Consider the following 26,522-nt stretch of genomic DNA (forward strand, 5'->3'; position numbering starts at 1 on the left):
TCCAGCTTCTAGAGGTCACCTATAACTTGATGGTTCATGGCTTGGTATGAAAAACCAGCAGTGTAGCATCTTCAAAACCATCTCTAACCTCCATCTTCAAAACCAGCTGTACCTCAGTCCACCCTCATATTTCCTTCTCCAGCTCTGACCCTCCCAATTCCCTCTTATAAGGATACTTGTAATTGTAGATATTTGAATTGTTATTATTATTACTGTTTCTAGCACTATTGCAAGGGCTTTAGATAAAGTGCTTCATTTAATACTTTGTGAATCAGAGTTTGATGATTCTATTAGGTAAGCAGAAACTAAAGCTTAGAAGAACTATGTAGTTTGCCTGAATCATATAGCTAGTATATGGTAGGGTCAGGATTTGAATCCAGGCAGTCCCATGCTGCCTTATTTTATGTATAATGATCGCATAATATTAAGACACATGACTGGGTTAGCTGAAATTGAGTGAAAAAGATAATATGCAAAAAGGGTGACTAAGAAAATATAGACCTTTCCAAAAGCCACTGAGCTGAGGATCCCCCTGTTGCAGCAGATGGAAGGGAAAGGATACCTACCTTTGGACAATGCCTATTAACTGTGAGTGGTGACTGACATATGGCCTGTGTAGAAAAAATTGTAGATATAAAAATGAGCTTCAGCCGGGCGTGGTGGCACACGCTTGTAATCCCAGCACTTAGGAGCCTGAGACAGGAGGATCGCACAGGATCGAAGCCAGCCTCAGCTACTTAGTGAGGCTTTCAACAACTTAGTGAGACCCTGTTTCCAAATAAAATATAAATAGGTCTGGGAGTATAGCCTAGAGGTAGAAAGCCTCTGGTTCCACCCCTAGTACCAAAAAAAAAAAAGAGCTTCTACTCAGAAAATATTTTATTGTATTTACACACACGCATACACATAAAGACAGTTTTTACATCCATTATAAGAGGAAGTTCTTTGTGCTCTCACTTTAAGTACATAAATACTAGAACCCAATCCTTTATGTGCCTAAAATAAATTTTGCTTGGTTTAAAAATATTAACAAAGCATACACCCCTTCCATGCCAAGGCACATTGTCTTTGAAGTACATATGCAATCACAAGACCCTTATTTTTAAGTCTTAGCTAGAGGAGACACCCACTAAAATTCAATTTTTCTTCCTCCAAAGAGTGAAAGACTGCCTCAAGCATTTTCTGTTTTAAAATTGTATTCCTCAGGACTCTCCCAGCTTCAAAGCTTGCCATTCAACCTCCAGGACACCTGCTCCACCAAGTGGATAACAACTAAGGCCTTTGTGTGTACCAAGCCTCAGTTTCACATTTGCAAGGAAAAGAACAAAGGGAAAGAGAGCTCAGAACAAACACAGGAAGTGCCTAGGACACTTCCTGGGGAGGAAAACAAATGTACCCAGTCATGTTTGAATTTGCAGTTCACTCTTTTAATAGTTCATTGATTCTGAGTGGTGAGAAACAGATATAAAATTAAATTAATGCTCACCAGTTTTTATTTTGTAACAAATGGACTTCCTATATACTAGTAGATGCTTTCTATATAATTTACTTCTAAAAGAAGTGTAGGAGCAAGGAACTAATTCCTAATTGTTTGTAGAATAATAAGAACAGACATGTATGGTACTTCTGAGACTGACATCACCTTTGGGCCTAGAATCCTTGCCATCCTAACAGTGGTCTGGAGATTTCTATAACCATTCAGTGGATATGAAGTGCGTGGCATCCTAGCTTGTCTTAGCTGCCTGCCATGTCTAAATTTTACACATAAAGCAGGCATCTTAGTTCTGAAAGCCACTTCTTTCCACATTCAAGAACTTCCTAGCCATGAAATACTATCTCAGAGCATCTTAGTTTTGGGAACTTGGTTTCCATCATCTCAAGAAGACTCTGCTTAAATATGCTGACACTTTGAGGCCATTTTATGATAAATTTGCTTCACAGTATCTTCTGCAGAACCAACAGCTTAATCTCATCCTCATTTTTATTCCTATTAGCATTTCTTCTATCAGTGTATGGGTCTGATTCTTGCCTAAAGTAGAAAGGAATTGGGGAAAATAGAGGAAAAACAACAACAACAAAAAAGAAAACAATCACAAATCGGCCTCCCAAGAATAAAAATACCTTTTTTTTTTTTTTTTGGTGCTGGGGATGGAATCCAAGGCTTCATACATGCTAGGCAACTACTGTACCACTGATCTACACCCTGGTCCAGAAAGATCACTCACTAAGCACCTATCGTAAGCTCAGCATTTTATACACATCCCATCATTTAAGCTTAGTCCCATTTTATGACTAAAAAACAACTCATTCCCCATTTTCCATATGAGGAAACTGAAACTCAGACTGGTTGAGACACATCACACAACTAGCTGTGCATGGTGGCACATGCTTATAATCCCAGCATTTGAGAGGCTGAGACAGGAGGATCATGGTTCATGGACAGCCTCAGCTACTTAGTGAGGGCCTTTACAATTCAGTGAGACCCTGTTTCAAAATAAAAATAAGATATAGCTCTGGAGGTAGAACTCAGAGGTAGAATGCCCTTGGGTTCAACCCCCAGATATGCAAAAAAAAAAAAAACTAAACTGTACAGCTGTATCTTTGTACTTCACCCAAAACATCCAACGACTGTGATTTGGAATTGAAATCCAAAAACAAGACTATAAAAATTAGGCTCTCCAAGCATGATGGCATATACTTGTAATCCCAGTACTTGGGAGACAGAGACAGGAGGATCATAGGTTCAGGGCCAGCCTCAGCAATTTAATGAGACCCTCCAAAACTTAGTAAGACTCTGTTCCAAAAATAAAAAATAAGAAGAGCTGGGGTGTAGTTTGGAGGTAGAACACCCTGGATTTAATCCCAGTATTACACACACACACACACACACACACACACACACGAGTCAAGCTGAACTCACTGTCCTAAGGATCCTACAGGGATGGCTGCTAGCTCATGAAGGGGTTGTAGTGCTGAAGAAGTCCTGGCTGTGGACTAGGGATGTAACTCAGTGGTAGAGTACTTGCCTAGCATGCACAAGGCCCTGGGTTCAGTACTGGATAGTACTGAAGAAAAGAAAAAAAAGAAAGAAGTCCTGGTTATGAGTTATGTTGATCCCTGAAGCTGCTTGAGTACCAGGATGGAGTGGATGGAAAGTGTTGGCATATCAATGAAAGCCTGTACAGGAGGTGCAGCCATTGCTGAGCACGAAGCTAGGGAGGGATAGCACAAGGAATTCCTCTGTCCTACAGTGGCTCTTCTAAGCTACCTGATGGACAGATGCTAGGTCAGGAAGACCCTGGATGTGCCCTATAGCCAGCCTGTAGCTGGTAGAAAGGGAAGGCTGGAGGGGGCTTCTCCAACTGGAATTTTCTATTTTTCACTAGCTAGTTAAATATTAGTTACTTGGGAGAGAACCAAAGGTTACAAAGCTGGCCTTTTAACTCTCTTATGCCCAGTTTGCATTGAAACAAATTATTATTTCTGCCTTCACTAGAGTATTAAATACAATGTAATTAAACTGCTAGGAAGTAAGAGTGTAACTGTTTTATAGTTGGTTACATTGAAATTTAAATTTGCATATTAAACAGCAAAGACATTAACATGTACTATTCATCAACTATGGATTATAAAATATCTCTCCAGTGTGAGCCCAAACCAGCATGCCATTTTCTGATTGAACTGCTTAATTAAATAAAAGATGATTAACAAAATTCCTTTATACCCTTATACTTTACTGTTTAAAACATCAAAATATTCAGATACTTGACTAAATGATAGTGAACATGAACATGATAGATTGGCCCTTTCCTAGAAAAACCTTAATTTAAAATAAACCTTTACTGGAAATGAAGCAAAACAATAAAGTAAGTTGTACCTAAACTCAGATTCAATTTTATCACTTTAATTTCATTCAAAGCTTCATCCTGCTGAGGCTGGTCTAAGTCCTGTCTCACTGATCTGTTGTACCATGCCAAATATTGGAGAACATGTAGCAAACTTCCCAGTGTAATGACCTGTCTTTATAAATCAATGGTGAGCCAACTTAATTTGGTTGTTTCTAACCTACCCTATAAACACAAGATCTCTCTGTACCCAAGCAAAGCCTATTTTTAAAAATAACAGTGCAATGGGTTTATCTGAATCTTCTTCTGTTTCTAATAGTGTTGACCACTGGCTTGGATCTCCTTGACCTGAGTGAACCCGTGTCTCAAACCCAAACCAAAGCCAAGAAGTCAGAGCCCTCATCAAAAACTTCATCCCTTAAGAAAAAGGCGGATGGATCTGACCTCATCAGTGCAGATGCTGAGCAAAGAGGCCAGACCCTCAGAGGCCCAGAAACTTCATCCTTAGATTTAGGTAAGGCACACATTGTGGTGCCCCTCTGCTCAACCTTGTTCAGATGGTGTTGATACAACAGGGAAGTGCCACAGATGACGTTAAAACAGGAAGCAAAGGAGTAGAAAATATGGAGTCCATGTAGGAAACAGGACAGGCCATAGCTCCTTTTGTGCTTGGATTGAATAGCCTTGGAAAACTCAGCTTTGCATAACTGGTATTGATTCATTCATTTATATGTTCAACACATACGTACTGAGTTCTTTTTTTCTGTTTTTTTTCTTTATTATTGATGCATTATATTACACATTATTAGGATTCATTATTAGATATTTGTACATGCACATACATAATTTGGTCAGTTTTATTCCCCATACCTCCCATTGCCCCCCACTCTTTCCTCCTCCTGGCCTCCTTCCTCCATTCTACTGGTCTCCCTCTATTTTTATGAAATCCCCTCGCCCTTTCCCTTTTGTATTGAGTTCTTTGTAGATGCCAAGCATCATGCCAGGACCTGGAGTTACAGATAAAAGTAAAACGTGAAGCTTGCTCTCTAGGAGCACTCAGTCGAGAGAGAAAGAGAAGTAAACAACTCTAGCACAAGTCCCAGGGACAGCCAGACAAAACAGTCCAAGATGATAATAATAGCTATCGTTTATTTTTGGCTTATAATGTCCAGGTACTGTACTACATAATTTACATATATCATCTCATTAAGTCATCATGACTCTGAAATATGTTAGAAACCAGGTTTTAAATTTTAACTTGCCAAAGATCTCACAGCTAGTAATAGATAGAGCTGGAATCTGAGCCTAGCTCTAGTTAATTATGTACCCTATGCTTTTACCCCATGTACTCTACATCTTCCTGAGAAAGGACAGTTTAGTCCTCAGTTCTTGGGATCAGTCAACTCACACTCTCTCAGGAGAAAGAAAAGTAGTAGGGCCTGGCGTGGTGGTGCACGTTTGTAATCACAGCATTTGGGAGGCAGAGATGGGAGGATCGTGGTTCGCAGACAGCCTCAGCTACTACTTAGTGAGGCCCTTCGCAACTCATTGTAGACCCTGTTTCAAACATAAAAAGGACTAAAAAATAGGGCTGAGGGTGTAGCTCGGTGGTAGAATGGCCCTGGGTTCCATTCCCAGTACCGGAAAAAAAGAAAAAGAAAAAGAAAAAGAAAGTAGTAGGTATTTCAGAAAGCCAGGGGAATATTTACCTTTTCTGACTATGACTAGTATGTATATGTGTATATGTGAATGTATGGGTGTGTGTGTGTTCTCATGAAATGAGCATATTTGTAGCCTATTCATAAGGTTGTAAACAAAAAATAGGGTAATATATATCAATCACATCATTCTAAATATATATATATATATATATATATATATATATATATATTAGATGGTTATGAATTAATTTTTTCATTTCCAACAGACATTTCTCTGAGTGCTTACTATAAGAGATAAGCCAAACACAAAAGAAGGAATATTGTGTGATTCTATTCATATGAAGTACCTAGAGGAGTCAAATTCATAGATACAGAAAATAGAGTAGGTTTTTCCCAGAGTGTGTGGAAGGAAGAATGGGGAAATAGTGTTTAATGGGTAAAGAGTTTTAATTTGGGATGATGAAAAGGTTCTGGAGATAAATAGTGGTAATGGTTGTACCACATTGTGGACATACTAATGCTGCTGCTACACTGTGCAACCAAAAGGGGTTGAAATGGTAAAATTCTGCTGTATACATTTTTTTAAGAACAAAAGAGCTTGGAATAAATTAATGGAAAATCGTGGGTGTGTTTGTGTGTGTGTATGTGTACATGTGCGTGCATGTGTGTGTGTGTGTGTGTGTGTGTGTGTGTGTGTGTTACTGGGGATTGAACCCAGGGGCATTTTACCTCTGATATACACCCCCAGCGCCCTATTTCATTTTTATTTTGAAACGGTCTCACTAAGTTGCTAAGGGCCTCATTGTATTATTGAGGCTAGCCTTGAACGTGTGGTCCTCGTATTTCAGCCTCCCAAGTACTAGGATTACAGGTATGCTACAATTTCTGACTAAACCTATCTTTCTATAAATGGAAAAAACTGAACCCCAAAATTAAGTGATTTGCTCAGTCACACAGCTGCTAATGAGAGAGGCTCCAGAAAAGAAATGGTTCTAGTATTCTCTTGACTTTCTTCATTGCCTCCCTTCTCTCTGTCCCCACAAAAATTCTCTCCTTTGGTAAAAAAAAAAAAAAAATTAAATCATTTAACCAGTTTATTCTTTTGTGTTTTTTTTTCTCTCAACATTTTGGCTCATTACTTTAAGCAGAATTTTTTTTCTAGAAAAATACCAGAAGTGCCCTAAAGCCAGCTTCATAGCTGGAGGCTGGTAACTAGGACTTTATATGCATTCTATACCAGATTCCAATCCTGTTGACTCATCCAGAAGATTTGAAGTACACACAGCTCTTGATATAATAAATCTGGATAAGACAACCTGCTTGCTTCCACTGTGAAAACAATCCAATTTATCTTAATAGGTCTTGTTTTTATTTAGCTGCACATGTTTTAATTAATTTTCATGCCTCATTAAAAAGGTAAAGATTGGTCTTGGGTCTTACAAGCATAGGTTGAGTAAAGTTGGCTTGGATAAGACTTCTCAATCTTAATTGATCTTTCTTCTGTCTGCACCTCACTCCCTCTCCTGTGCTCCCTTGCCCCCTCCCTTTCTTCTTAGTAGACATTCAAACACAGCTGGAAAAATGGGATGATGTGAAGTTTCATGGAGATCTAAATAGCAAGGGGCAAGCAATGGCAGAAAGAAAATCATGTTCTTCTAGAACTGGATCAAAAGAGCTCTTATGGTAAGACATTTTGATACCAGAAAATAGCCACCTACGGGTCAATCCTGTGGGTGTTTCTTTCATGTATTGAAGTAGCCTAAAAGCTAAGTTAATCCAAATACTTGTGTTGTGTAGAATAACCTTCCAAATAACAAGGTTTAATATTATGGCTTCTACAAACATAAGACTATTTTATTGGAATTATTCAAAATTAAATCAATTCAGTCATTAGAGATTTGAGGAAGTTCATGATTCAGCATTTGCTGATAATTTTCTGAATGTGTAATTGAACTGTTAATCAAAATAGATGCAAATGTGTATATACATGTGAGTATATTTAATATATTACATCAATATAGTTAAATTAATTTTTCTACTTATCAGGTAACTTTTTCTCACTTTCTCACTTATCGACTTCAGATAATACAGTGATTAAGAATAATCCATAAATACCCATAAATATCCATAAATCCATCTGAGTTGTACTATATTTTTGAAGCTTCCTAAAGGATAGTGTTCTGTTTGGGGTTTCTGTTACCTTTGCACATTTCTACATATTATGACATTTCAAATTCTCTGTGAAAATATATAATGAGTGTCCCCCCAAGAAACAATCTTTTTCATAAAATAGAACATTCTGTAACAAAAGTGGGTTTGCATTTATTATCTTTTTGCCCATTACTTAATTACATTCTAAGTCTGTTTTTTAAAAAAAGTATCACCTAGCATAGTATAGCCACTTAAGTTTTAAAAGTTTATTGTGATAGAAATTTATAAAATTTATCTCTTTCATCAAAACTCCAATGAGAGCTTTGCTCTCATGGCTTATAATGATCCAAATTAACTTGTTTTCTCAGCTACATTTTTTTGCTTAATTTGTTTTTTTAATATACATTCATTTCCTTAATACTTCTACAACAGGTCCTCAGAGCACAGATCCCAACCAGAACTGAGTGGTGGGAAGAGCGCCCTCAACTCGGAGTCAACTTCAGAGTTGGAATTAGTGGCTCCAGCCCAGGTAACCAAGCCAGCTCTTTAGTGAATCCCTCTGTTCTAATGCATAATATTCACTATAAATATTTCATTTAAATTTTGTACAAAAACTTTGAAGCAGTTTTCTGTACTTTGCATTTTTCGCTCAGTAGCTGTCTTGATGCCTATAATAACTGGGTTTTTTTACATATATATGTGCATATATGTATATATTTGGCTGAAAATGTGTTAACGAATTCATTGTGTACTTAGCACATTTTTCTTGTTCTGCCATTGACTGTTCCATTACTTTGCAATACAAAATCTGTTCTACTCCAGTATTAGCACCATTTATGTAATATGACACAAAGAGGAGGAAGTCCATGTTGAATGTTCATTCACATCTATGCCCTGTGGAAAAGATACTCAAAACAGACACATTAGTACCCTGACTCTTCCATTAAAATAAATTTTATGCCAAGGATATATTATTCTACCATTAGCAATAATGGTGATAATAAGAGATACCATTGTGAATGCTCATAAAGAATTAGACTTACTATTGACTTCTAATGTACTATATCTAATACTCAAATAATCCTATAAATTATTATTAGGTGGACTCTAAAGTTACTTTCAGTCTCAGTAAAGTCAAACACATTTTTTCTGGGATATAAACTCAGTATAAATAAAATATGAATCAGAGCTATCAGTGCACTACTTGACCCCCAACTTCAGTATACCTAGCTTCTCTGCTTATTTTCTAATACCATCATCTCTCCTATAGTTCTGAGAAGGCCAAAATCAGTCTCAACCTTCTCATCCCTTTCAACATTTTTCAAGGCCTTGACGTAAAACTATACAGATCTTTTTATTCATTCTTTCTTTCTCTCTTTTCCTCTTCTTTCTTTCTTTCTTTATTTCTCTTTTTTGGGGGGTACTAGTGATTGAACCCATGGGCATTCTACCTCTGACCCAAGCTTCCTAGCCCTTTTTTAAATTTTGAAACAGGATTTCACTAAGTTGCTGAGGCTGGCCTCGAATCTGAAATCTTTTCTCAGCCTCCCAAGTACTGAGATTATAGGCATATGTCACCACACCTGGCCTACCAGATCTAAACTGTATGTCCATGTTTGTGTGTTCTGCAGTCTAGTTTATGCAAAACTAAGTGTTTAAGGAAAACAAGTGGAAATATAATAATAATAATAATAATATAAAATGAGCAGAAGAAAATATCTAGACTTTACAAGCTAAGATGTTGAAACCAAGAAGGGAAATATAATATCCAAGGTGAGATAAGAAAATAATTATGATAACAGCAAATATTACTGAGTGCTCTGATTAAGCTTCTAATATATATTAGTTCATTTAATCCTGACGAGAGACTGGATGAGGTCAGTTGAATTATTACCCCTATTTGCATAGTGAGGGAGACCAGAACACTGTGAAATAAAGAAGCTTGCCTATGAACCTACAGCTAGTCCATGGAAGTGGGCAGAAGGACACAGAGAGGAAGTGTTAAGGAAATAGAAAGCCTCTGAACCCTTTCTAAACCACCAATAGCACTCCCTACAAACACTTTGCCCTCCCAGAGAGGACATTAGTGTTCCCAGAACTCAGCTGGAAAACAAGTCAACCAACTCCCAGAAAAAATAGCCCCACAAACCTTAATGACTTGTGAACATAACATAAAAGTGTATTTTCTTTCTTTTTGTTCATTCCAAATGTATCTTTTTGAAAGAAAAATTACAGCACTTATTAGAAAAGCAGTTCTTGATGAGTGCATTAGAGATTTAGACTCAGCTGAAGTAATTGGTACCATTTTATGAACTGGAATCCTTGGAACAATTTTATGTGGCAATAAAACATTTGTTTCAAAAGCAGGGGGAGACTTGGCACAGGTGGGCTGTTCTACACCAAGCTGGGGCAGAGGAATAGCTGGGGTTCCCAGTTGCCATAGAAACCCACAAAGCATTTATCTTATTACGCCAGTGATGGCTACTCTCCTGCTGGTTGTCTGATTCCATCCCACCACACTGTCCCTCCACTTAAACTCCATTGTGCTTTACTTTCAGCAAACACACTATGCTTTGGAAAATTGATACGATATTTCCTATATTATCTTCCAAAATACAATTTAAAGTGCACAGTGAGAGTTCTCTGTCTAGGTAAATCTTAGGGCATCCTTTTAGAGGGCTAATTATTTGTTAAAAAAAAAAGTTGTTTCGTTCTGCTTTTTAAAACATTTCATAGAACTGGGAATGATGGTGCACACTTGTAATCCCAGTACTTGAGAGGCTGAGACAGGAGGATCGCAGGTTCATGGCCAGCCTCAGCAATTTAGTGAAGCCCCCTGGAACTTAGTGAAACCATGTTTCCAAATAAAATAATAAAATAGGGCTGGGGTTGTAGCTCAGAGGTAGAACGTCCCTAGGTTCCATCCCCAGTACCACAAAAATAAATTTTAAAAATTTCCTGATTACTTATCAAGATTTGCCTATACCAAGAAATCTATAATCTTCTATTTTTGATTCCAGCCTATGGTTGACCAAAGAAAATATCATGAATCTGAGATTTAATGCTACACCTGAAAAACCAAGTCACTTAAGAAAAGCAATAAGAATGGACTGATTAATCCACTTTTAATTTAAAAAATGAATAGTTTTCACCATTAGGGACATACTACTCTTAAATATATGGCCTCTTAATGGAGATACAGTAAAATTCTAATGAAAGTGGTATGAAATTCAACTTATAACTGACTTTCAAACCATTAGAATATGCAATTTAACCTTATCAAAACCTATAACTGCTTCACTCTCACTCCAGTAGTTCACAGGAAAATCAAGGAAATGTTTTCTCTCTCAAGTCAACATAAATTATCCTAAGAGTGATTCAACAGGGGAGGAACTATTTAGGAGCCAAGTTTTAAAATCACATTTCAGAATCACAAAGGAAATGGAAGCTCAGAATATGAAGAATTCTTATGTTTTCTCATTTTGTTTTCAAGATGGGAAAAGGGAAAAACAATAGAGTCTATTTCAGTGTATTGAATACACTAAACAAAATGGCAGATTATAATAAATGATATAATCTCTAGGTACTTAACAATACAGTTTCTTGATACTTGTGCAAGCTTTACAATTAGTATCCCCTAGGTTTCATAGTTTAAGTAAATCATACAATTTCAAAAACTAAAATACGGGCCGGGCATGGTGGCGCACACTTGTAATCCCCGCGCTTGGGAGGCGGAGACAGGAGGATCACGCAGGTTTGAAGCCAGCCGCGCTGGCGTAAGAGACCCTGTTTCAAAAATATAAAATAGGTCTGGGAGTGTAGCCCGGAGGTAGAAGGGCTTCCAGGAACCCCAGTACCACCAAAAAATAATAAAAAATAAAAAAATAAACTAGAATACATTTGCAGAATTGAAAGAAATGAAGTAAAGTTAGCCTTTTCATTAAATGAGTTAGGATAGTGATAGGTGAAATAAAAGAAGAATTTAGCCTCTGCTAAAGAATGATAGTTCAAGCATTTCCTTTTCAATTTGGACACTGGAAGGAGAGCTCCAAGACAGGCTCTTGCAGACCTCAGTTGGATTTCACCAGAATGTGCGACAGCAGGCTCTCCAAATGCTTAGTCACAATCAGCTAACTCTGATTTTGTCGGCTTTGGCACAGAGAAAGCTTCCGTTCACATAGTCATCATCCCAATCAGAATGATTAAAACTTTAAGTGCAAATAGGTTTTCTTTTAAGTGAGTCATATAAAAAGAATGTATATTAACAGCTGTCGTTTATTAAATATCATGTGTGCAATATGAGATTATATCTCATATAGTTTTTGAAAAGCTTAAAATAAACTTGGGAGCTCATATTATCTCCACTTCTCAGATGAAAAATGTGTTTTAGAGAGAAATAATTTTCCCAGTGACTCAGCTCAAAAGAAAAGGAGCTAGAATTCCAATCACATTGGACAGTTTCTAAAGCCCTGTGCTTAACCACAGACAACTTCATATCAGCCATATCCTGTGATGTACTCGAGCTAACTCACACACCATCTGTTTCTCTTTCCATTGCAACCCCTGATCATTATTTACTTTTATAAGGTTAATGTGAGTTAACTAATTTGAAATAATATTTGTCACTTTCTTCAAGAAACTTTATGAAACAAATTAGGATTGTCAGCAGATTTGTTACCATGTATACAATTTTGTGCCTCCTCCTCCCAAGTTCATTCCCAACTCCTTTTCTTGTAAACAAATACTAATGAATTTCCATTTTATTCCATTTCAATTCAACAAATACACATGAATGTCTACCCCCATAAAGCCATAGGCTAAGAGAAGCAGTGCAAACAAAGATAAATTAGGTTATATGAAGTATTAGACCTTTATATATCTAATGTAAATAATTAAACATGCCATAACTACTAAAAGTTTTTCTTGCTGGAAGAGAGTACAGGAATCATATCAACATCCCTTTTTCTCCTCTGGGCCACACAGAGTAAACTAATAATGAAGAAAAAGAAAGAAAAGAAAGAAAGAAAGAAAGAGAGAAAGGAAGAGAGAAAGGAAGAGGAAGGGAGGAAATGTAGAAGGAAGGAACACAGAAAGAGTCAAGAGAAAGAGAAAGAAATTGGCAAGATTGTTTTCAGCATAATAGGAAACCAATACATAATAGATTCTCAACATATATCTATTGAAGTAAAAACTAGGGATGATAAGAAGTAAAACATCATTTATCAAATATAACAATGAAAGTAATGAGGCAGAATAAAATAGGCAAAATTATATTCTTGATAAGTTTTGAAACTTGTTTCACTTATAGCCTGATAACAAACTTCTCATGTCTTTTCTAATTTTTTCTTTCTTTTCTCTTCTTTGAGGTACTAGAGGTTGAACCCACAACCATTCTGCCTCTGGACTATACCCCCAGGCCTATTTCATTTTTTTTTATTTTGAAATAGGCTCTCACTAAGTTGCTGAGGGCCTCACTAAGCAGCTGAGGCTGACTATGAACCTGTAATCCTCCTACCTCAGTCTCCCAAGTACTGGGATTGCAAGAATGCACCACCATGCTCAGCTCTATCCATCTCTTTTCAAAAGCAGCATTTACCTTGATGCTCTGCATAGAATGTCATAGTTGTATGGAGATAGCGACCATGTGTTGCTGCACTCTGTCAAAAATATTTTATTCTTGCCACGTGAGAGACAGATTTCTTTGTGTACCTTTCATGATAAATGTCTGTTGACTAATTTTTACAAATCCCAAACATCTCAATGAGGGTGATATTTATCTTGTTTCACTCTAAGAATCCAATTAGTTTCCCATTGGCCACTAAACAGAAGTGCTTTAAATATAGATTTTTTTTTTTTACTTTTTTTTTTATTGGTGCACTGTATTCATACATCATAGTAGGATACATACTTTTGTAGACATACTTGCACACTTTTCCCAGTCAGCCCCCACCCAATCCCCACCCCATTCTCTCCCTATCCCTCCCTCCCATGCTTGGCTTAGTAGTTGACATCTAGTATTATGGCAATTTAACTAAAATTAAAAATGGTAATCTCAAATAACAGTTTCATTTGTCTGATACCAAGCTTTTGATGACTTAAAGATGACATTTCAATATTTCTTTTTACTTTCTTTCTTACCAGAGAATATTTTTTTTCTATTTTTTAGGTGAAACTATCATATATTTATATATTTATTTTTCAGAAAAAAATCTATCCTAATATGGAATATGGACTCTAGGTACAGAAAACGATCTTGAAAAAGAACAAAGCTAGAAGATATATATTTTCTGATTTCAAACCATATAAAGCTACAATAATTGAAACAGTGTAGTACTATTCTAAAGGCAGATATATAAACCATTGGAGTTAAATAAAAGCCTGGAGCTAAATTCTTCCCTATATTGTCAAGCTATTTTTGACAAGGTTTCCACAAACATTGGGTGGTGGAAAAAATAATCTTTTAACTAAATATTGTTAAAAAATAATAATTACATGGAAAAGAATAAAATTGGACCCTTACCTAATCCCATATACAAATATTAATTCAAAATAGATAAAAGACCTAAATATAAATCTTAAGACTATAAACTTTTAGGAGAAAATCTGGGTCATTAAACCTCACAACGTTGAAATTGGCAGTGATTTCTTGGTTATGATTTCAATGGAACAGGCAACAGAAGAGTATACAAACTCCCTAAAAAATAAAAAAAAATTGTATATCCAAAGACAGTGTAAACAGAGTTAACAGTTACTAATAGAATGGGATAAAATATTTCCAATTGCTATATCTGAAGGTATATTAATATTCCAACTAGAAATCCTAAAAATTAACAACAATAAAGGCAAACAATACCCTTTAGAGATAGGTAAAAGACTAACATAAATAATGAATCTCCACAGATAACCAATCTTAGTTGTCTTTTGGATGGAAAATCTTGTTTCTCTAGTTCTGGTGTGTGTTACCTATTTCTTCTTTGTAGTTAATCTCTTTGAGTATTTTCTCTAGCGCTGGTTTTGAAGACATAAATTCCTTCAGTTTCTGTTTGTCATGGAAGCTTCTTATTTCTCCATCTAATTTGATAGAAAGTTTTGCTGGGTAGGAAATTTTTGGCTGGAAGTTGTTTTCTTTCAGAATTGGGAATATGTTACTCCAAACCCTTCTGGCTCTCATAACTTGGTTTGGGAAGTCTGGAGTGATTCTAATTGGTTTGCCTCTGAATGTCACTTGGCCCTTTGCTTTTGTTGCCTTTAAGATTCTCTGCTTGGCTTCCACATTGGTCATTTTGACAATTATGTGGCGTGGGGATCCTCTTCTCCAATCCTGTCTAAAGGGAGTTCTATAAGTTTCCTGGACCTGTGTATCGACCTCTTGCTCTATGTCTGGAAAATTTTCTGCTATTACTTCCTTGAAGAGATTGTTGATCCCTTTGGTTTCACTTTCTTTTCCCTCCTCTATTCCAATTATTCTTAGGTTAGCTCTCTTAAAATGGGCCCATATTTCTTCAGTATCAGATTCCTGCTGTCGGATATTTTTTTCTAGATTAGAAACTATGCGTTCATTTTTGGATTGCTCATCTTCTAAGAGTAAGATTCTGTTCTCCATGTGTTCTAATTGGTTGTTTGTGCTTTGGATTGAGGCCTTTACTTCATTAATTGCATCCTTTATCTCTTTTTGGCTCTGAGTTCTTTTCGAAGCACCTCTATTATTTCTACAGTTATTTTCCTGATTTGCTCTTCTAGAAATCTCTGATTTTCAGTTTTATCGGGTTCTGATGTTGTGGGGTTGTGTGCATTCATTGCTCCAGTATTATTCCTCTTTCCCATGATTTCGGATGTTTGTGCCTTCTCTGAGTTCTTCCCTTGGGTCACTATGACTTCACTTAAGGTGTTCTGGATCTCGAGTCAGTAGTATCTCAGACCACACTACTCCTTTACTGGGTTTTATCACAGAGTCTCCGACCCAGAGAGTCGATAGAGGCTGCTTTAGACTGTGGGGGGTGCCAGGTTGGGCGTTCTCCTATGGTGTGATATCTCTGCCACCGCCCCTCCCCCACTGGGTCAAGTCCCAGGGAGTACAGTACTGGGATTTCTCCTCTGTGGCCCGCAATTTGACTCACTGTTCTTGAGTGCGCAGATGTAGCTGTACTGGCCTTGCTGAATTCGCTGCTGCTGCCGCCGGTGGCAATATGGCGCCGCTGCTACACCCTCGGCTACGGGGCTGGCATTTTCTTCTTGGTTTTGATTTCGACTCTGAATCCCTGCAGCGTGTGCTGAGCTCAGCCACTGGGAGCTTTGACGCTCTCTGCGTGGAGAAATCCCGCCTGGCTGTTCCGCAGTGGCTCACCTTGGCTTGCTGTAGCCGTCCAGTGAATTCGCCGGTGCCTCCGGCAGTATGGCGCTGCTGCCGCGTCCTCGGGCGTGAGGCCGGTGTATCTCCTCTGTGGCTCTGAGCTCTGTTCTCAGTCCGCTTTCTCTCTGGAGCCTGGTGATTTTTTTGTTTCTCTGGTGATGGTGTTTTCTGGCTATGAAAGGCGCTGATTTTGTGGTAATGGAGATTTGTTGTTAGCGGGGCTCTTAAGCCCCGCTTTTCTCGGTCGCCATCTTCCCGGAAGTCTCAAATATAGATTTTTTTAAAGAACTACTAGTCACACCTAATAATCACCAACTAAAAAGATTATAGCAAATGTCAACTTTTACTGGGCACTTACTATGTATTTTTACTTACATGAATTATTATACTCACTTCTGAATTCATACTCCATAAGTAAATATATACTTTGCAGGTGAGAATATATGGAGAGATTAAGTAATTTGTCCAAAGTCACCAGCTAGTATTGAATAGTAAACTAGGATTTGAGCTCAGGCAGTCCAACTCCAAAAACAGTGCTTTTAATGATCATGTGATACTATCACCCAACATTTGTTAGTTGTTACATTTCCCTTTTCTATAGTTAACCTAGTTAAGCGTATTCCTTTTTCCCCTTTAATTACTCCTCTCCCTCCCTCCCTCCCTCCCTCCCCTCTCCCTCTCTCCCTTTCTCTCTTCCTCCTTTGTTTTTGTTGACACTGGATATCAAACCCAGGGACATTCTACCTCTGAGCTACAATCCCAGCTGTTTTTACTTTTTATTTTGAAACAGTCTCACAAAGTTGCCAATACTGGCTTTAAACCTGCAAACCTCCTGTTTCAACCTACCAAGTTCTGTAATTACAGGTGTGCGCTACCATACATGCCCCTTTAATTTCTTTTAAAACAACACTGAACTTTTTAAATGCATTTTGGTGAGAGATCTCTTGCAATATTGTAAATAAAAGACAATTGTCTGAGCCTCCAGGAGTAGCAATTGTAATGGTCAGGAAACAGTGTAATACTAGGACAATCATAGCCACAAATACAGTAATATTCAAATCTTAATTTTGATCACAATCATAATTTTGAATAGAGGATAAAACCCAATATTCATTTTAAAGAGTTAAATTTCTTCTCTCCTTTTATATAGTGCTTGTTATTCAGAACAATCAATGGCTGGTAGAATGTTTGCTTCTTTGAAGAGTATGATACCCTAAGAGTCAATTATCTTAAACCAATTAAGAGACCATTCTTAGAGCCAGGGTACTTCCAGGAGGTTGCAATAGCTGTAGAGCTTTTATCTTTTTTTTTCTGAGTAATGGGCACTGGAACCCAGGGCCAAAGGGCCTCACTAAGTACTAGCAAAAAAGAAACAAAATAGCCATGGTAAAGTACTTTTGTGAACTCTGGAGTTTTAGCCACAGGCACATATACCAGTATCAAGATCAGAAGTTCTCCTGCAGTCCCCAGCTCAACAACATCAGCATCACCTGTGAGCTTGTCAGAAAGGCAGATTCTGGAGCCCCACCCCAATCCTACTTAGTCAGAAACTCTGGGGAAGGGACCCAGGAGTCTGTACTTAACAACCCCTTCCAGGTGATTCTGACGTCCACTAAAGCTTGAGAGCTGTGGATATAGAAGTTGTGCCTTCAACATAGCTGCAACTCAAACTGGTGGTGTGATTGTTTTGTTTACCACACTTCTGTTTAAGTACCCAGCAACATCCAGCACTTCATAACCCTGCATATATATGTATTTCCAAATTACAGTTTTTGCCTATAAAGAAATGGAAATTGGATGATTTTTCTTTTTAAGTCAGTTGAAAGGAAGGCTGAGCTTTAGCTTTACCACGCATTGAAGCTACATTTCATTCTCAGTCCTTAACCAGCATGTCTGGGCACACTGCAAAATTGTGGGAAAGTTTCTTAATTCTTTTTTATTAATTTTTTTATTGGTGCACTGTATTCATACATCATAATGGGATAAAAGCTTGTGTAGACATACATGCACACATCACCCAGTTAGCCCCTACCCAATCCCCACCCCATTCCCTCCCCATCCCTCCTTCCAATGCTTAGTTTAGTGGTTGACATCTAATATTATAGCAATTTATCCAAAATTAACAATGATAATCTCACAACAGATTCATTTGTCTGATATCAAACTTTTGATCACTTGGAGATAACATTTCAGTATTTCTTTTTGCTTTCCTTCTTAGCAGAGGATATTTTTTCTTTTTTTTTTAAGGTAAAACTATTGTACATTTTTTTTTTCAGAAAAAAAATCTATCCTAACACGAAATATGAACTATAAATACCCAAGACAGTCTCGAAAAAGAACAAAGCTAGAAGATGTACATTTTCTGGTTTCAAACCTTATAGAGCTACAATAATTGAAACAGTGTAGTACTGCTATAAAGGCAGATATATAAACCAGTGGAGTAAAATAAAAAGCCTAGAAATAAATTCTTCCATATATGTTCAAGTTATTTTTGACAAAGTTTCCAAGAACATTTGGTGAAGGAAATAATAATCTTTTCACTAAATATTGTTGAAAAATAATAATTACATGAAAAAGAATAAAATTGGACCCTTACCTAGCACCATATACAAATATTAACTCAAAATAGATAAAAGACCTAAATGTAAATCTTAAGACTATAAACTTTTAGAAGAAAACCTGGGTCATAACACTTCACAACATTGTAATTGGCAGTGATTTCTTGGATATGATTTCAAAGGCACAGGCAACAAAAGAATAAACAAACTTCCTAAAAAATAAAATAATATTGTACATCCAAAGACAATGTAAGCAGAGTTAAAAGTTACTGATAAGATGGGACAAAATATTTCCAAATGCTATATCTGAAGGTATATTAACATTCCAAATAGAGATGCTAAAAATTAGCAACAATAAAAGCAAACAATACGATTTAGAAATACAATTTACAAATAGACAATTTACAAAAAGACTGAAATAAATAATGAATCTCCAAAGATTTTAACCTATAAACACATGAATATATTCTTCTTTGCTTAGATGTCTATTGGATGGAAAGTCTTGTTTCTCTGGTTCTGGAGTGTATTACCTACTTCTTCTTTGTAGTTAATCTCTTTTTTTTAATTTATTTTTTTCTCTTTTTTATTTTTTTATTGATACTTTTGTAGACATGCATGCACACATCGCCCAGTTAGCCTCTACCCGATCCCCACCCCGTTTCCTCCCCATCCCTCTTTCCCATGCTTGGCTTAGTGGTTGACATCTAGTTTTATAGCAATTTATCCAATATTAACAATGATAATCTCACATAACAGTTTCATTTGTCTGATACCAAGCTTGTGATGACTTAAAGATAACATTTCAATATTTCTTTTTGCTTTCTTTCTTACCAAAGAATATTTTTTCTATTTTTTTAGGTGAAACTATCATACATTTATTTATTTATTTTTCAGAAAAGATCTATCCTGATATGGAATATGGACTCTAGATACCCAAAACAATCTCGAAGAAGAACAAAGCTAGAAGATATATATTTTCTGATTTCAAACCATATAAATCTACAATAATTGAAACAGTGTAGTGCTGTTCTAAAGGCAGATATATAAACCATTGGAGTTAAATAAAAGCCTAGAGATAAATTCTTCCATATATTGTCAAGTTATTTTTGACAAGGTTTCCACGAACATTTGGTGGAGGAAATAATAATATTTTAACTAAATATTGTTGAAAAATAATAATTACATGAAAAAGAATAAAATTGGACCCTTACCTAACATATATACAAATATTAACTCAAAATAGATAAAAGACCTAAATATAAATATTAATACTATAAACTTTTAGAAGAAAATCTGGGTCATAAAACCTCACAACATTGAAATTGGCAGTGATTTCTTGGATATGATTTCAATGGCACAGGCAACAAAAGGGTAAATAAACTCCCTAAAAAAAAATATATTGTATATCCAAAGACAATGTAAACAGAGTTAAAAGTTACTGATAGAATGGGATAAATATTTCCAAATGCTATATCTGAAGGTATATTAATATTCCAACTAGAAATCCTAAAAATTAGCAACAATAAAAGCAAACAATACAAGTTAGAGATAGGTAAAAGACTAACATAAATAATGAATCTCCACAGATAACTAATCTTAGTTGTCTGTTGGATGGAAACTCTTGTTTCTCTGGTTCTGGTGTGTGTTACCTATTTCTTCTTTGTAGTTAATCTCTTTGAGTATTTTCTCTAGTGCTGCAGCACTGTGGTCTGGTTTCTGGTGTCTCGTTTTTCCAGCCCTCTTTTTCTCAGTCCCTTGAAATTACATTTTTTGTTTCTCTGCTGATGGTGTTTTCTGGCTATGAAAGGCACTGATTTTGTGGTAATAGAGATTGGTTGTTAGCGGGGCTCGTAAACCCCAGTTTTCTCCATCGCCATTTTCCCGGAAGTCTGTAGTTAATCTCTTTGAGTATTTTCTCTAGCACTGGTTTTGAAGACATAAATTCCACCAGTTTCTGTTTGTCATGGAAGCTTCTTATTTGCCCATCTAATTTGATAGATAGTTTTGCTGGGTAGGAAATTTTTGGTTGAAGTTGTTTTCTTTCAGAGTTTGGAATATGTTCTAAGCCCTTCTGGCTTTCATGACTTGGTTTGGGAAGTCTGGAGTGATTCTAATTGGTTTGTCTCTGAATGTCACTTGGCCTTTTGTTTTTGTTGCCTTTAAGATTCTCTGTTTGGCTTCCACATTGGTCATTTTGACAATTATGTGACATGGGGAATCTCTTCTCTGATCCTGTCTAAAGGGAGTTTATAAGTTTCCTGGACCTGTGTATCGACCTCTTGCTCTATGCTTGGAAAATATTCTGCTATTACTTCTTTGAAGAGATTATTGATCCCTTTGATTTCACCTTCTTTTCCCTCCTCTATTCCAATTATTCTTAGGTTAGCTCTCTTAAAATGGGCCCATATTTCTTCAATGTCAGATTCCTGCTGTCGGATTTTTTTTCTAAGTTAGAAATTATGCATTCTTGTTTGGAGTGATCATCTTCTAGGTGTGAGATTCTATTCTCCATATGGTCTAATCAATTGTTTATACTTTGAATTAAGGCCTTTACCTCAATGATTGCTTCCTTTATTTCTTTTAGACTCTCTAATTTTTTCCAAATTCCTGTATTATTTCTATAGTTATATTCCTGATTTGTTCTTCTGGAGATCTCTTGATTTCTGTGTTATCAGGTTCTGATAATGTGGGGTTGTGGGCATTCATTGCTCTATTGTTGTTCCTCTTTCCCATGGTTTCAGAATTTTGTGCCTTCCCTGCGTCACTATGCCTTCACTAAGGGTGCTCTGTATCTTGAGTCTGTTGTAATCTCAGCCGCCACTGCTCCTTTACTGGGTTGTATCGCAAAGTCTCATACCCAGGAAGTTAATCGAGGCTGCACGAGACCATGGGGGTGCCGGGCTGGGCGTTTTCCCATGGAGAGCTGCGACTAGGGTATGGTATCTCTGCCACTGCTACTTCTTCACTGGTTTGGACTGAAAAATATCTGGCCCAAGGAGATTAGCAACGCTGCGCAAGTCCCTGGGAGTGCAGTACAGAGATTTCTCCTTTAGGGGCCACAATTTCACTCACGGTTATTGTGTGCACAGATCTGGAGCTGTGGCAGGGTGGGGTGAACTCCCTGCCACTGCTGGCAATATGGTGCCTCTGCCACGCCCTCGGCCGTGAAGCTGGCATGTTTCTTTTCTGGTTTTGAGCTCCATTCTAAGTCCCTGGAAGGGGTGATGAGCTTGGCCACTGGGAGTTTTAGAAGTTCATTGCGCTGAAAGAACTGCTGAATTGCACTCGAATGATCCGCAGCTCCTCACTTCAGCTCCTTGTTTACCTTTCCTCTCTGGAGCCTGGTGCTGTGAGGGAAGATGGCGCCGGCATGGCTCTGCCGCCTCATTGGGGACTTGATTTCTGATCTCTGGTTGTTCTTCTAGTCTTTTTTCCCCTCTGTCCCTTGTGTTTACATTTTTATTTCTCTGCTGATGGTGTTTTCTGGCTATAAAAAGCACTGATTTTGTGGCAACAGAGACTGAGTTTTAGCAGGACTCGTAAACGCTGCTTTTCTTGGTCACCATCTTCCCGGAAGTCCTCTTAATTCTTAATTACCTACTAATTTCAGTTTGAAACTGCCTCTGTTTGCATTCAATATTTACTTATGTTTCACAGCATTTATCTTATTATTCCTTGGCCAAAAAGAAAAAAGAAAAATCTAAGGTAGATAACACTTGTCTTAGTAATAACCTAAGGCCTTTCCAACAATGTGGAAAATAGTACTTCCCTTAATAGTGATTGTACTATCGAAATAAAATATCATTTTCACAGTCAGATTCTACTTGTACTTGCTGTTTTAAATGGAATAGAAAATAAAAACTGTAAGCCTAGAATCTGGAGAGATTTTGCCTCTTCTTCCTGATATGCAGTGCCCTTTGTATCCTGTGATTCATAATCCAGTTAGGTCGTGAAACATTGATGAAGGGAAGAAGCCAGTGACAGTAATGGAGTCCTGTTAGGTCAGGCTTCACAGGAAAGTAGGTCCTATTTCACTGGAGAAAGTGCCTGCTTATAAAAGGCAGTGCCTTGGACAAAATATTAGCACTTTCTTGTTCTTTGAACATCATTCATGGGTCCTTCATGACCTTAAAAAATGCACATTTTAACTTATTTAATATTTATGTTTAATTTGCAAATAATATGCATACATCTTTATCATGTACATATTTTGAATACGTATACACTGGGAAATGGCTCTATTGAACTAGTTAACATTTACTTTACCTCACATTTTTATCACAATCTTTTTTAGGGAGAGCACTTATAAGTGACCTCAGTAGTCTTCTTTTAAACTAGAAAATCTTTATGTTCTTTTTAATGCAATAAACCCAGAGATCATACAATTTCAAAACAAAAATATTCCGCTCAACCATAAGTCACATTAGTTTAACATGTTACTAAACATGTGCATATTTAGTACATATATAAAATATATACATATACATATATAAAGGGATATAGTATCATTATAAACTATAACTCTCATAACTTTCCTATGTTGTATGGTAACCAGCTGACATTTATGTCTCCAAACTGTGAACAAAAATCTAATTGAAAGTTGGTTAATTCAATTCTGGAAGATTTTGAATTAATTGTTTATTCTGACAGTAAATATAGTATTCTCAGTTTCAAATACAGACTTGATTTTTTTTTAGATTAAACCCAAGATAATTACAAGTTCTCTTGCTTCTGCAAGGGGTTTGAATTTGCTTCCACAGCCTTCCCTTTGGTGGAGTACAATAATGTGTACCAAATCTAATTCTAAGGCTCTGCTTGCCAAGACAATGTGAGAGTCATTCTCACATACATTTCAGGTTCCCTTCCCTGTGTCTGTAGGGAGCAAGTAGTCAATGCCCGGCTCAGCTGCTTTTTTTTTTTTTTTTGGTGGTGGTGGTACTGGGGTTCCTGGAAACCCTTCTACCTCCAGGCTACACTCCCAGACCTATTTTATATTTTTATTTGGAAACAGGGCCTCTTAAGCCAGCAAGGCTGGCTTCAAACCTGTGTGATCCTCCTGTCTCTACCTCCCAAGCGCAGGGATTACAAGCCTGTGCCACCACGCCTGACTTCAGCTGCTTTTTAATTGTTCTCTAATCCCAGTACTTGGGAAGCTAAGAAAGAGGATCACAGGCCAGTCACAATAATTTAGCAAGTCCCTGTTTCAAAGTAAAAAATAAAATAGGGCTGGGATATAGCTTGGAGGTAGAATGCTCCTGGGTTCAAACCTGAGTATCAAAAAGAAACAAAGGAAGCTGGGCATGGTGGTGCAGGCTTGTAATCCCAGCATTTGGGAGGCTGAGACCGGAGGATCACGGTTCGCAGACAGCCTCAGCTACTTAGTGAGGCCCTCTGCAACTTAGTAAGACCCTGTTTCAAAATAAAGAATAAAAAATTAGGCTGGGGATATAGCTTGGAGGTAGAATGCCCCTGGGTTTCATCCCCAGTACCAACACACACACACACACACACACACACACACACACACACACGAAGAAAGGGAGGGAGGGAAAAGAAGGAAGAAAGGTTTGCATTTAACTAAGTTAAGATGTATATCTCCTTATCTGTTGATTGTGACAAAGCAGTTGGCCCCATCAGACACGATTTTATCTAAATGACTCATTATTATTCAACAGAGAACAATATCCTGAGAAATGGAACATAAGACAGTACCAGCAGAGGGATGGCAAAGGAAATAGAATTCTGCACGACGATCTGCTGTGTATTAGGAGAAAGACTTGGAAGCCATGCTTCCATCTTTGCCACTTTTGCATTTTTAGCTGAAGCTGGTCATCCTAACAACCTGAAAGCTAGACACCAATTTTTAGATCTAGACTTTCGATGGCAATTTTCTAGTTTAGCTGCAACTTAGAATCATGTGGACCGGCTTACTAAAATAACAGTGCTGGACCTAGGCCTATAAAATTAGTATGTTTGAGCTAAGCACAGTGGCACACACCTGTAATCCCAGTTTTTGGGAGGCTGAGATAGGAGAATTGCAGGTTTGAAGCCAGCCTTAACAACCTAGCTAGGCTCTCAGCAACTTAGACCCTGTTTCAAAATAAAATAGGGCTTGGGGTGTAGCACCACACACACAAAGAAAAGGTAGTATGTTTGAAAGGTAGGCCTGGTTTTAATGTGACCAGGGCTGAGGCCTGCTGCTGGAGGAAGCATGGTGGTCACACACATTTTAACACCATCCTATTTGGGAAACATGATGCCTGAAAAGTTCTCCAGAAATGGCATCAACCAATCATAAATGCTTCTTGAACTCTAGGGAAATAAGGTGATGAAAGGAAAAATACTTGTATTTCTGTAGAATGTGACTCTAATAACATCTTATGTGTGGCTTATTTCAGGCTCGACTGACCAAAGAACATCGGTGGGGAAGTGCATTACTTTCTAGAAATCACTCCTTAGAAGAGGAATTTGAAAGGGCAAAAGCAGCAGTAGAGGTAATTCTCTTTTTAAAAATTGTTTTTTTTTCTTTTCCATGTTTCTGAGAATGACATTCAAAAATTCACACTTCAGCAGGATATGTATAAAATGAGTCTTACTTGATAGATATGAAAAAAACATGATTATGATTGTCAGAATGAAACTGGTTACCAGAGAACATTTGATTTCCTACCAGGGTGACAAGGACATGTCACCTCCTGTGCCAGGGCTGTAATAGATTACAAGTGACTATTCAGAGTTCTGGGTCAGAAGGAATTCTGAGCCTTGCCTGGGTTCCATGGTGAACCAATGGCAGGTATTTGCTATGCCTCAGTGAGACCAAATCCATGCCTGATATTTTGCTAACAGGGTGAGAAAAGGTCATGGCTAGAATATTCTAGCAAATGAATAACCCATCTTGACCTGAGTCATATTTTTTATTAGTGTCCAAAATAATGTTGTTAAATAAAATGGAATGCTTTATTTGAACATGAATTTTCATATTTAGCCTTCTAATGAGTGAGGGAAAGAGAGGAAGAACGGAGAGAAGGTAACACAAAGGAGCAAACAAACAGGAAGCAGCTTCTGCTAGATTTTTACCCATTTCCTTCCTGGCTGGAATCATAGAATATATCACAGGCACTATCTTCTGTGCTCAGCGGAGCTGTGCTAGGGTGTTACTGGAGAGTGGAGCATTCCACTGAACTCAAATATGAGCTCGGTAGGCTCTCCACTTCTATTAATGATCTGACATCTTGAAAATTAAATGCATTCTTGGAACATGGGTTATTTACATGGCAGTCTTACCCCTAAAATTTAAATAAAATGATTCTAGTATGGTGATCTTCCAGTCACTCTTGACTTGAATGGCTACAAAATCATATTTGTGATTTAATATTATAAGAATTATATTCTGGGAAATAATTCTAGAAGTTCCATAATTTCACAACACCATTCAAAGCCTGATAAAATATTTTATCTCACCATACTAACATCCACCCAAAGTTCTTCTTTCAATTTTAACCTTTCTTAATTAAAAAAGCTAATGAATATTTAATGCTCTTAGTGTGATCAGCTTATACATTCAGTTGAGACCAGCTGAGTTCAATCAAATTGCTCAAATGCATGGAGCCTGTAGCTTAATTGACCCTAAATGTAGGTTTTTCAGATTTCAGAGCTAATTTAAACTTATCTTTTGAACTCCTACTGTGTGTGGCAAACTGAATTAGCTCTCAACTTATTATGTAGAACCATAAAGTTATAAAATACTGGGTCAGGAAAAACATTAGAATTTATCTGGTCTCATTTATAATGAGAATGATAATGAATTCTCACTCAAAAGACATAATCACAAAGTGAACAGTCTGGCAAGGAAAGAATAACTACCTGCATATAAAACCTATAATCACAAAATCATGCCAACAGTTTTGATAGAGATCTTAGAAGTCCCATCTATTGCTACCTGGTATGCAAAACTATT

At 37.2% G+C, this 26,522-nt stretch overlaps 1 protein-coding gene across 11 annotated transcripts in view; it reads left to right on the forward strand.

Annotated features, from left to right (window-relative positions):
• Window positions 1-26,522, forward strand: part of PEX5L (peroxisomal biogenesis factor 5 like) — a gene marked incomplete at both ends in the record, with an annotated part of 250,623 nt that overhangs the window by 179,724 nt on the left and 44,377 nt on the right. For 5 of the 11 annotated variants that reach the window (XM_080696072.1, XM_080696065.1, XM_080696069.1 and 2 more), the window contains 4 exons: window positions 4,165-4,359; window positions 7,066-7,189; window positions 8,090-8,186; window positions 24,964-25,059. In XM_080696072.1, coding sequence (XP_080552198.1) covers window positions 4,165-4,359; window positions 7,066-7,189; window positions 8,090-8,186; window positions 24,964-25,059 — 512 coding nt within the window. Of the gene's footprint in view, window positions 1-4,164; window positions 4,360-7,062; window positions 7,190-8,089; window positions 8,187-24,963; window positions 25,060-26,522 lie in introns of all 11 variants that reach the window. The other 6 variants (XM_080696067.1, XM_080696068.1, XM_080696071.1 and 3 more) reach the window with 2 other exon arrangements.

Source organism: Muscardinus avellanarius (genome assembly GCF_963383645.1).
Source record: "Muscardinus avellanarius genome assembly, chromosome: 5".
In the NCBI taxonomy this organism is placed as follows: Eukaryota; Metazoa; Chordata; class Mammalia; order Rodentia; family Gliridae; genus Muscardinus; species Muscardinus avellanarius.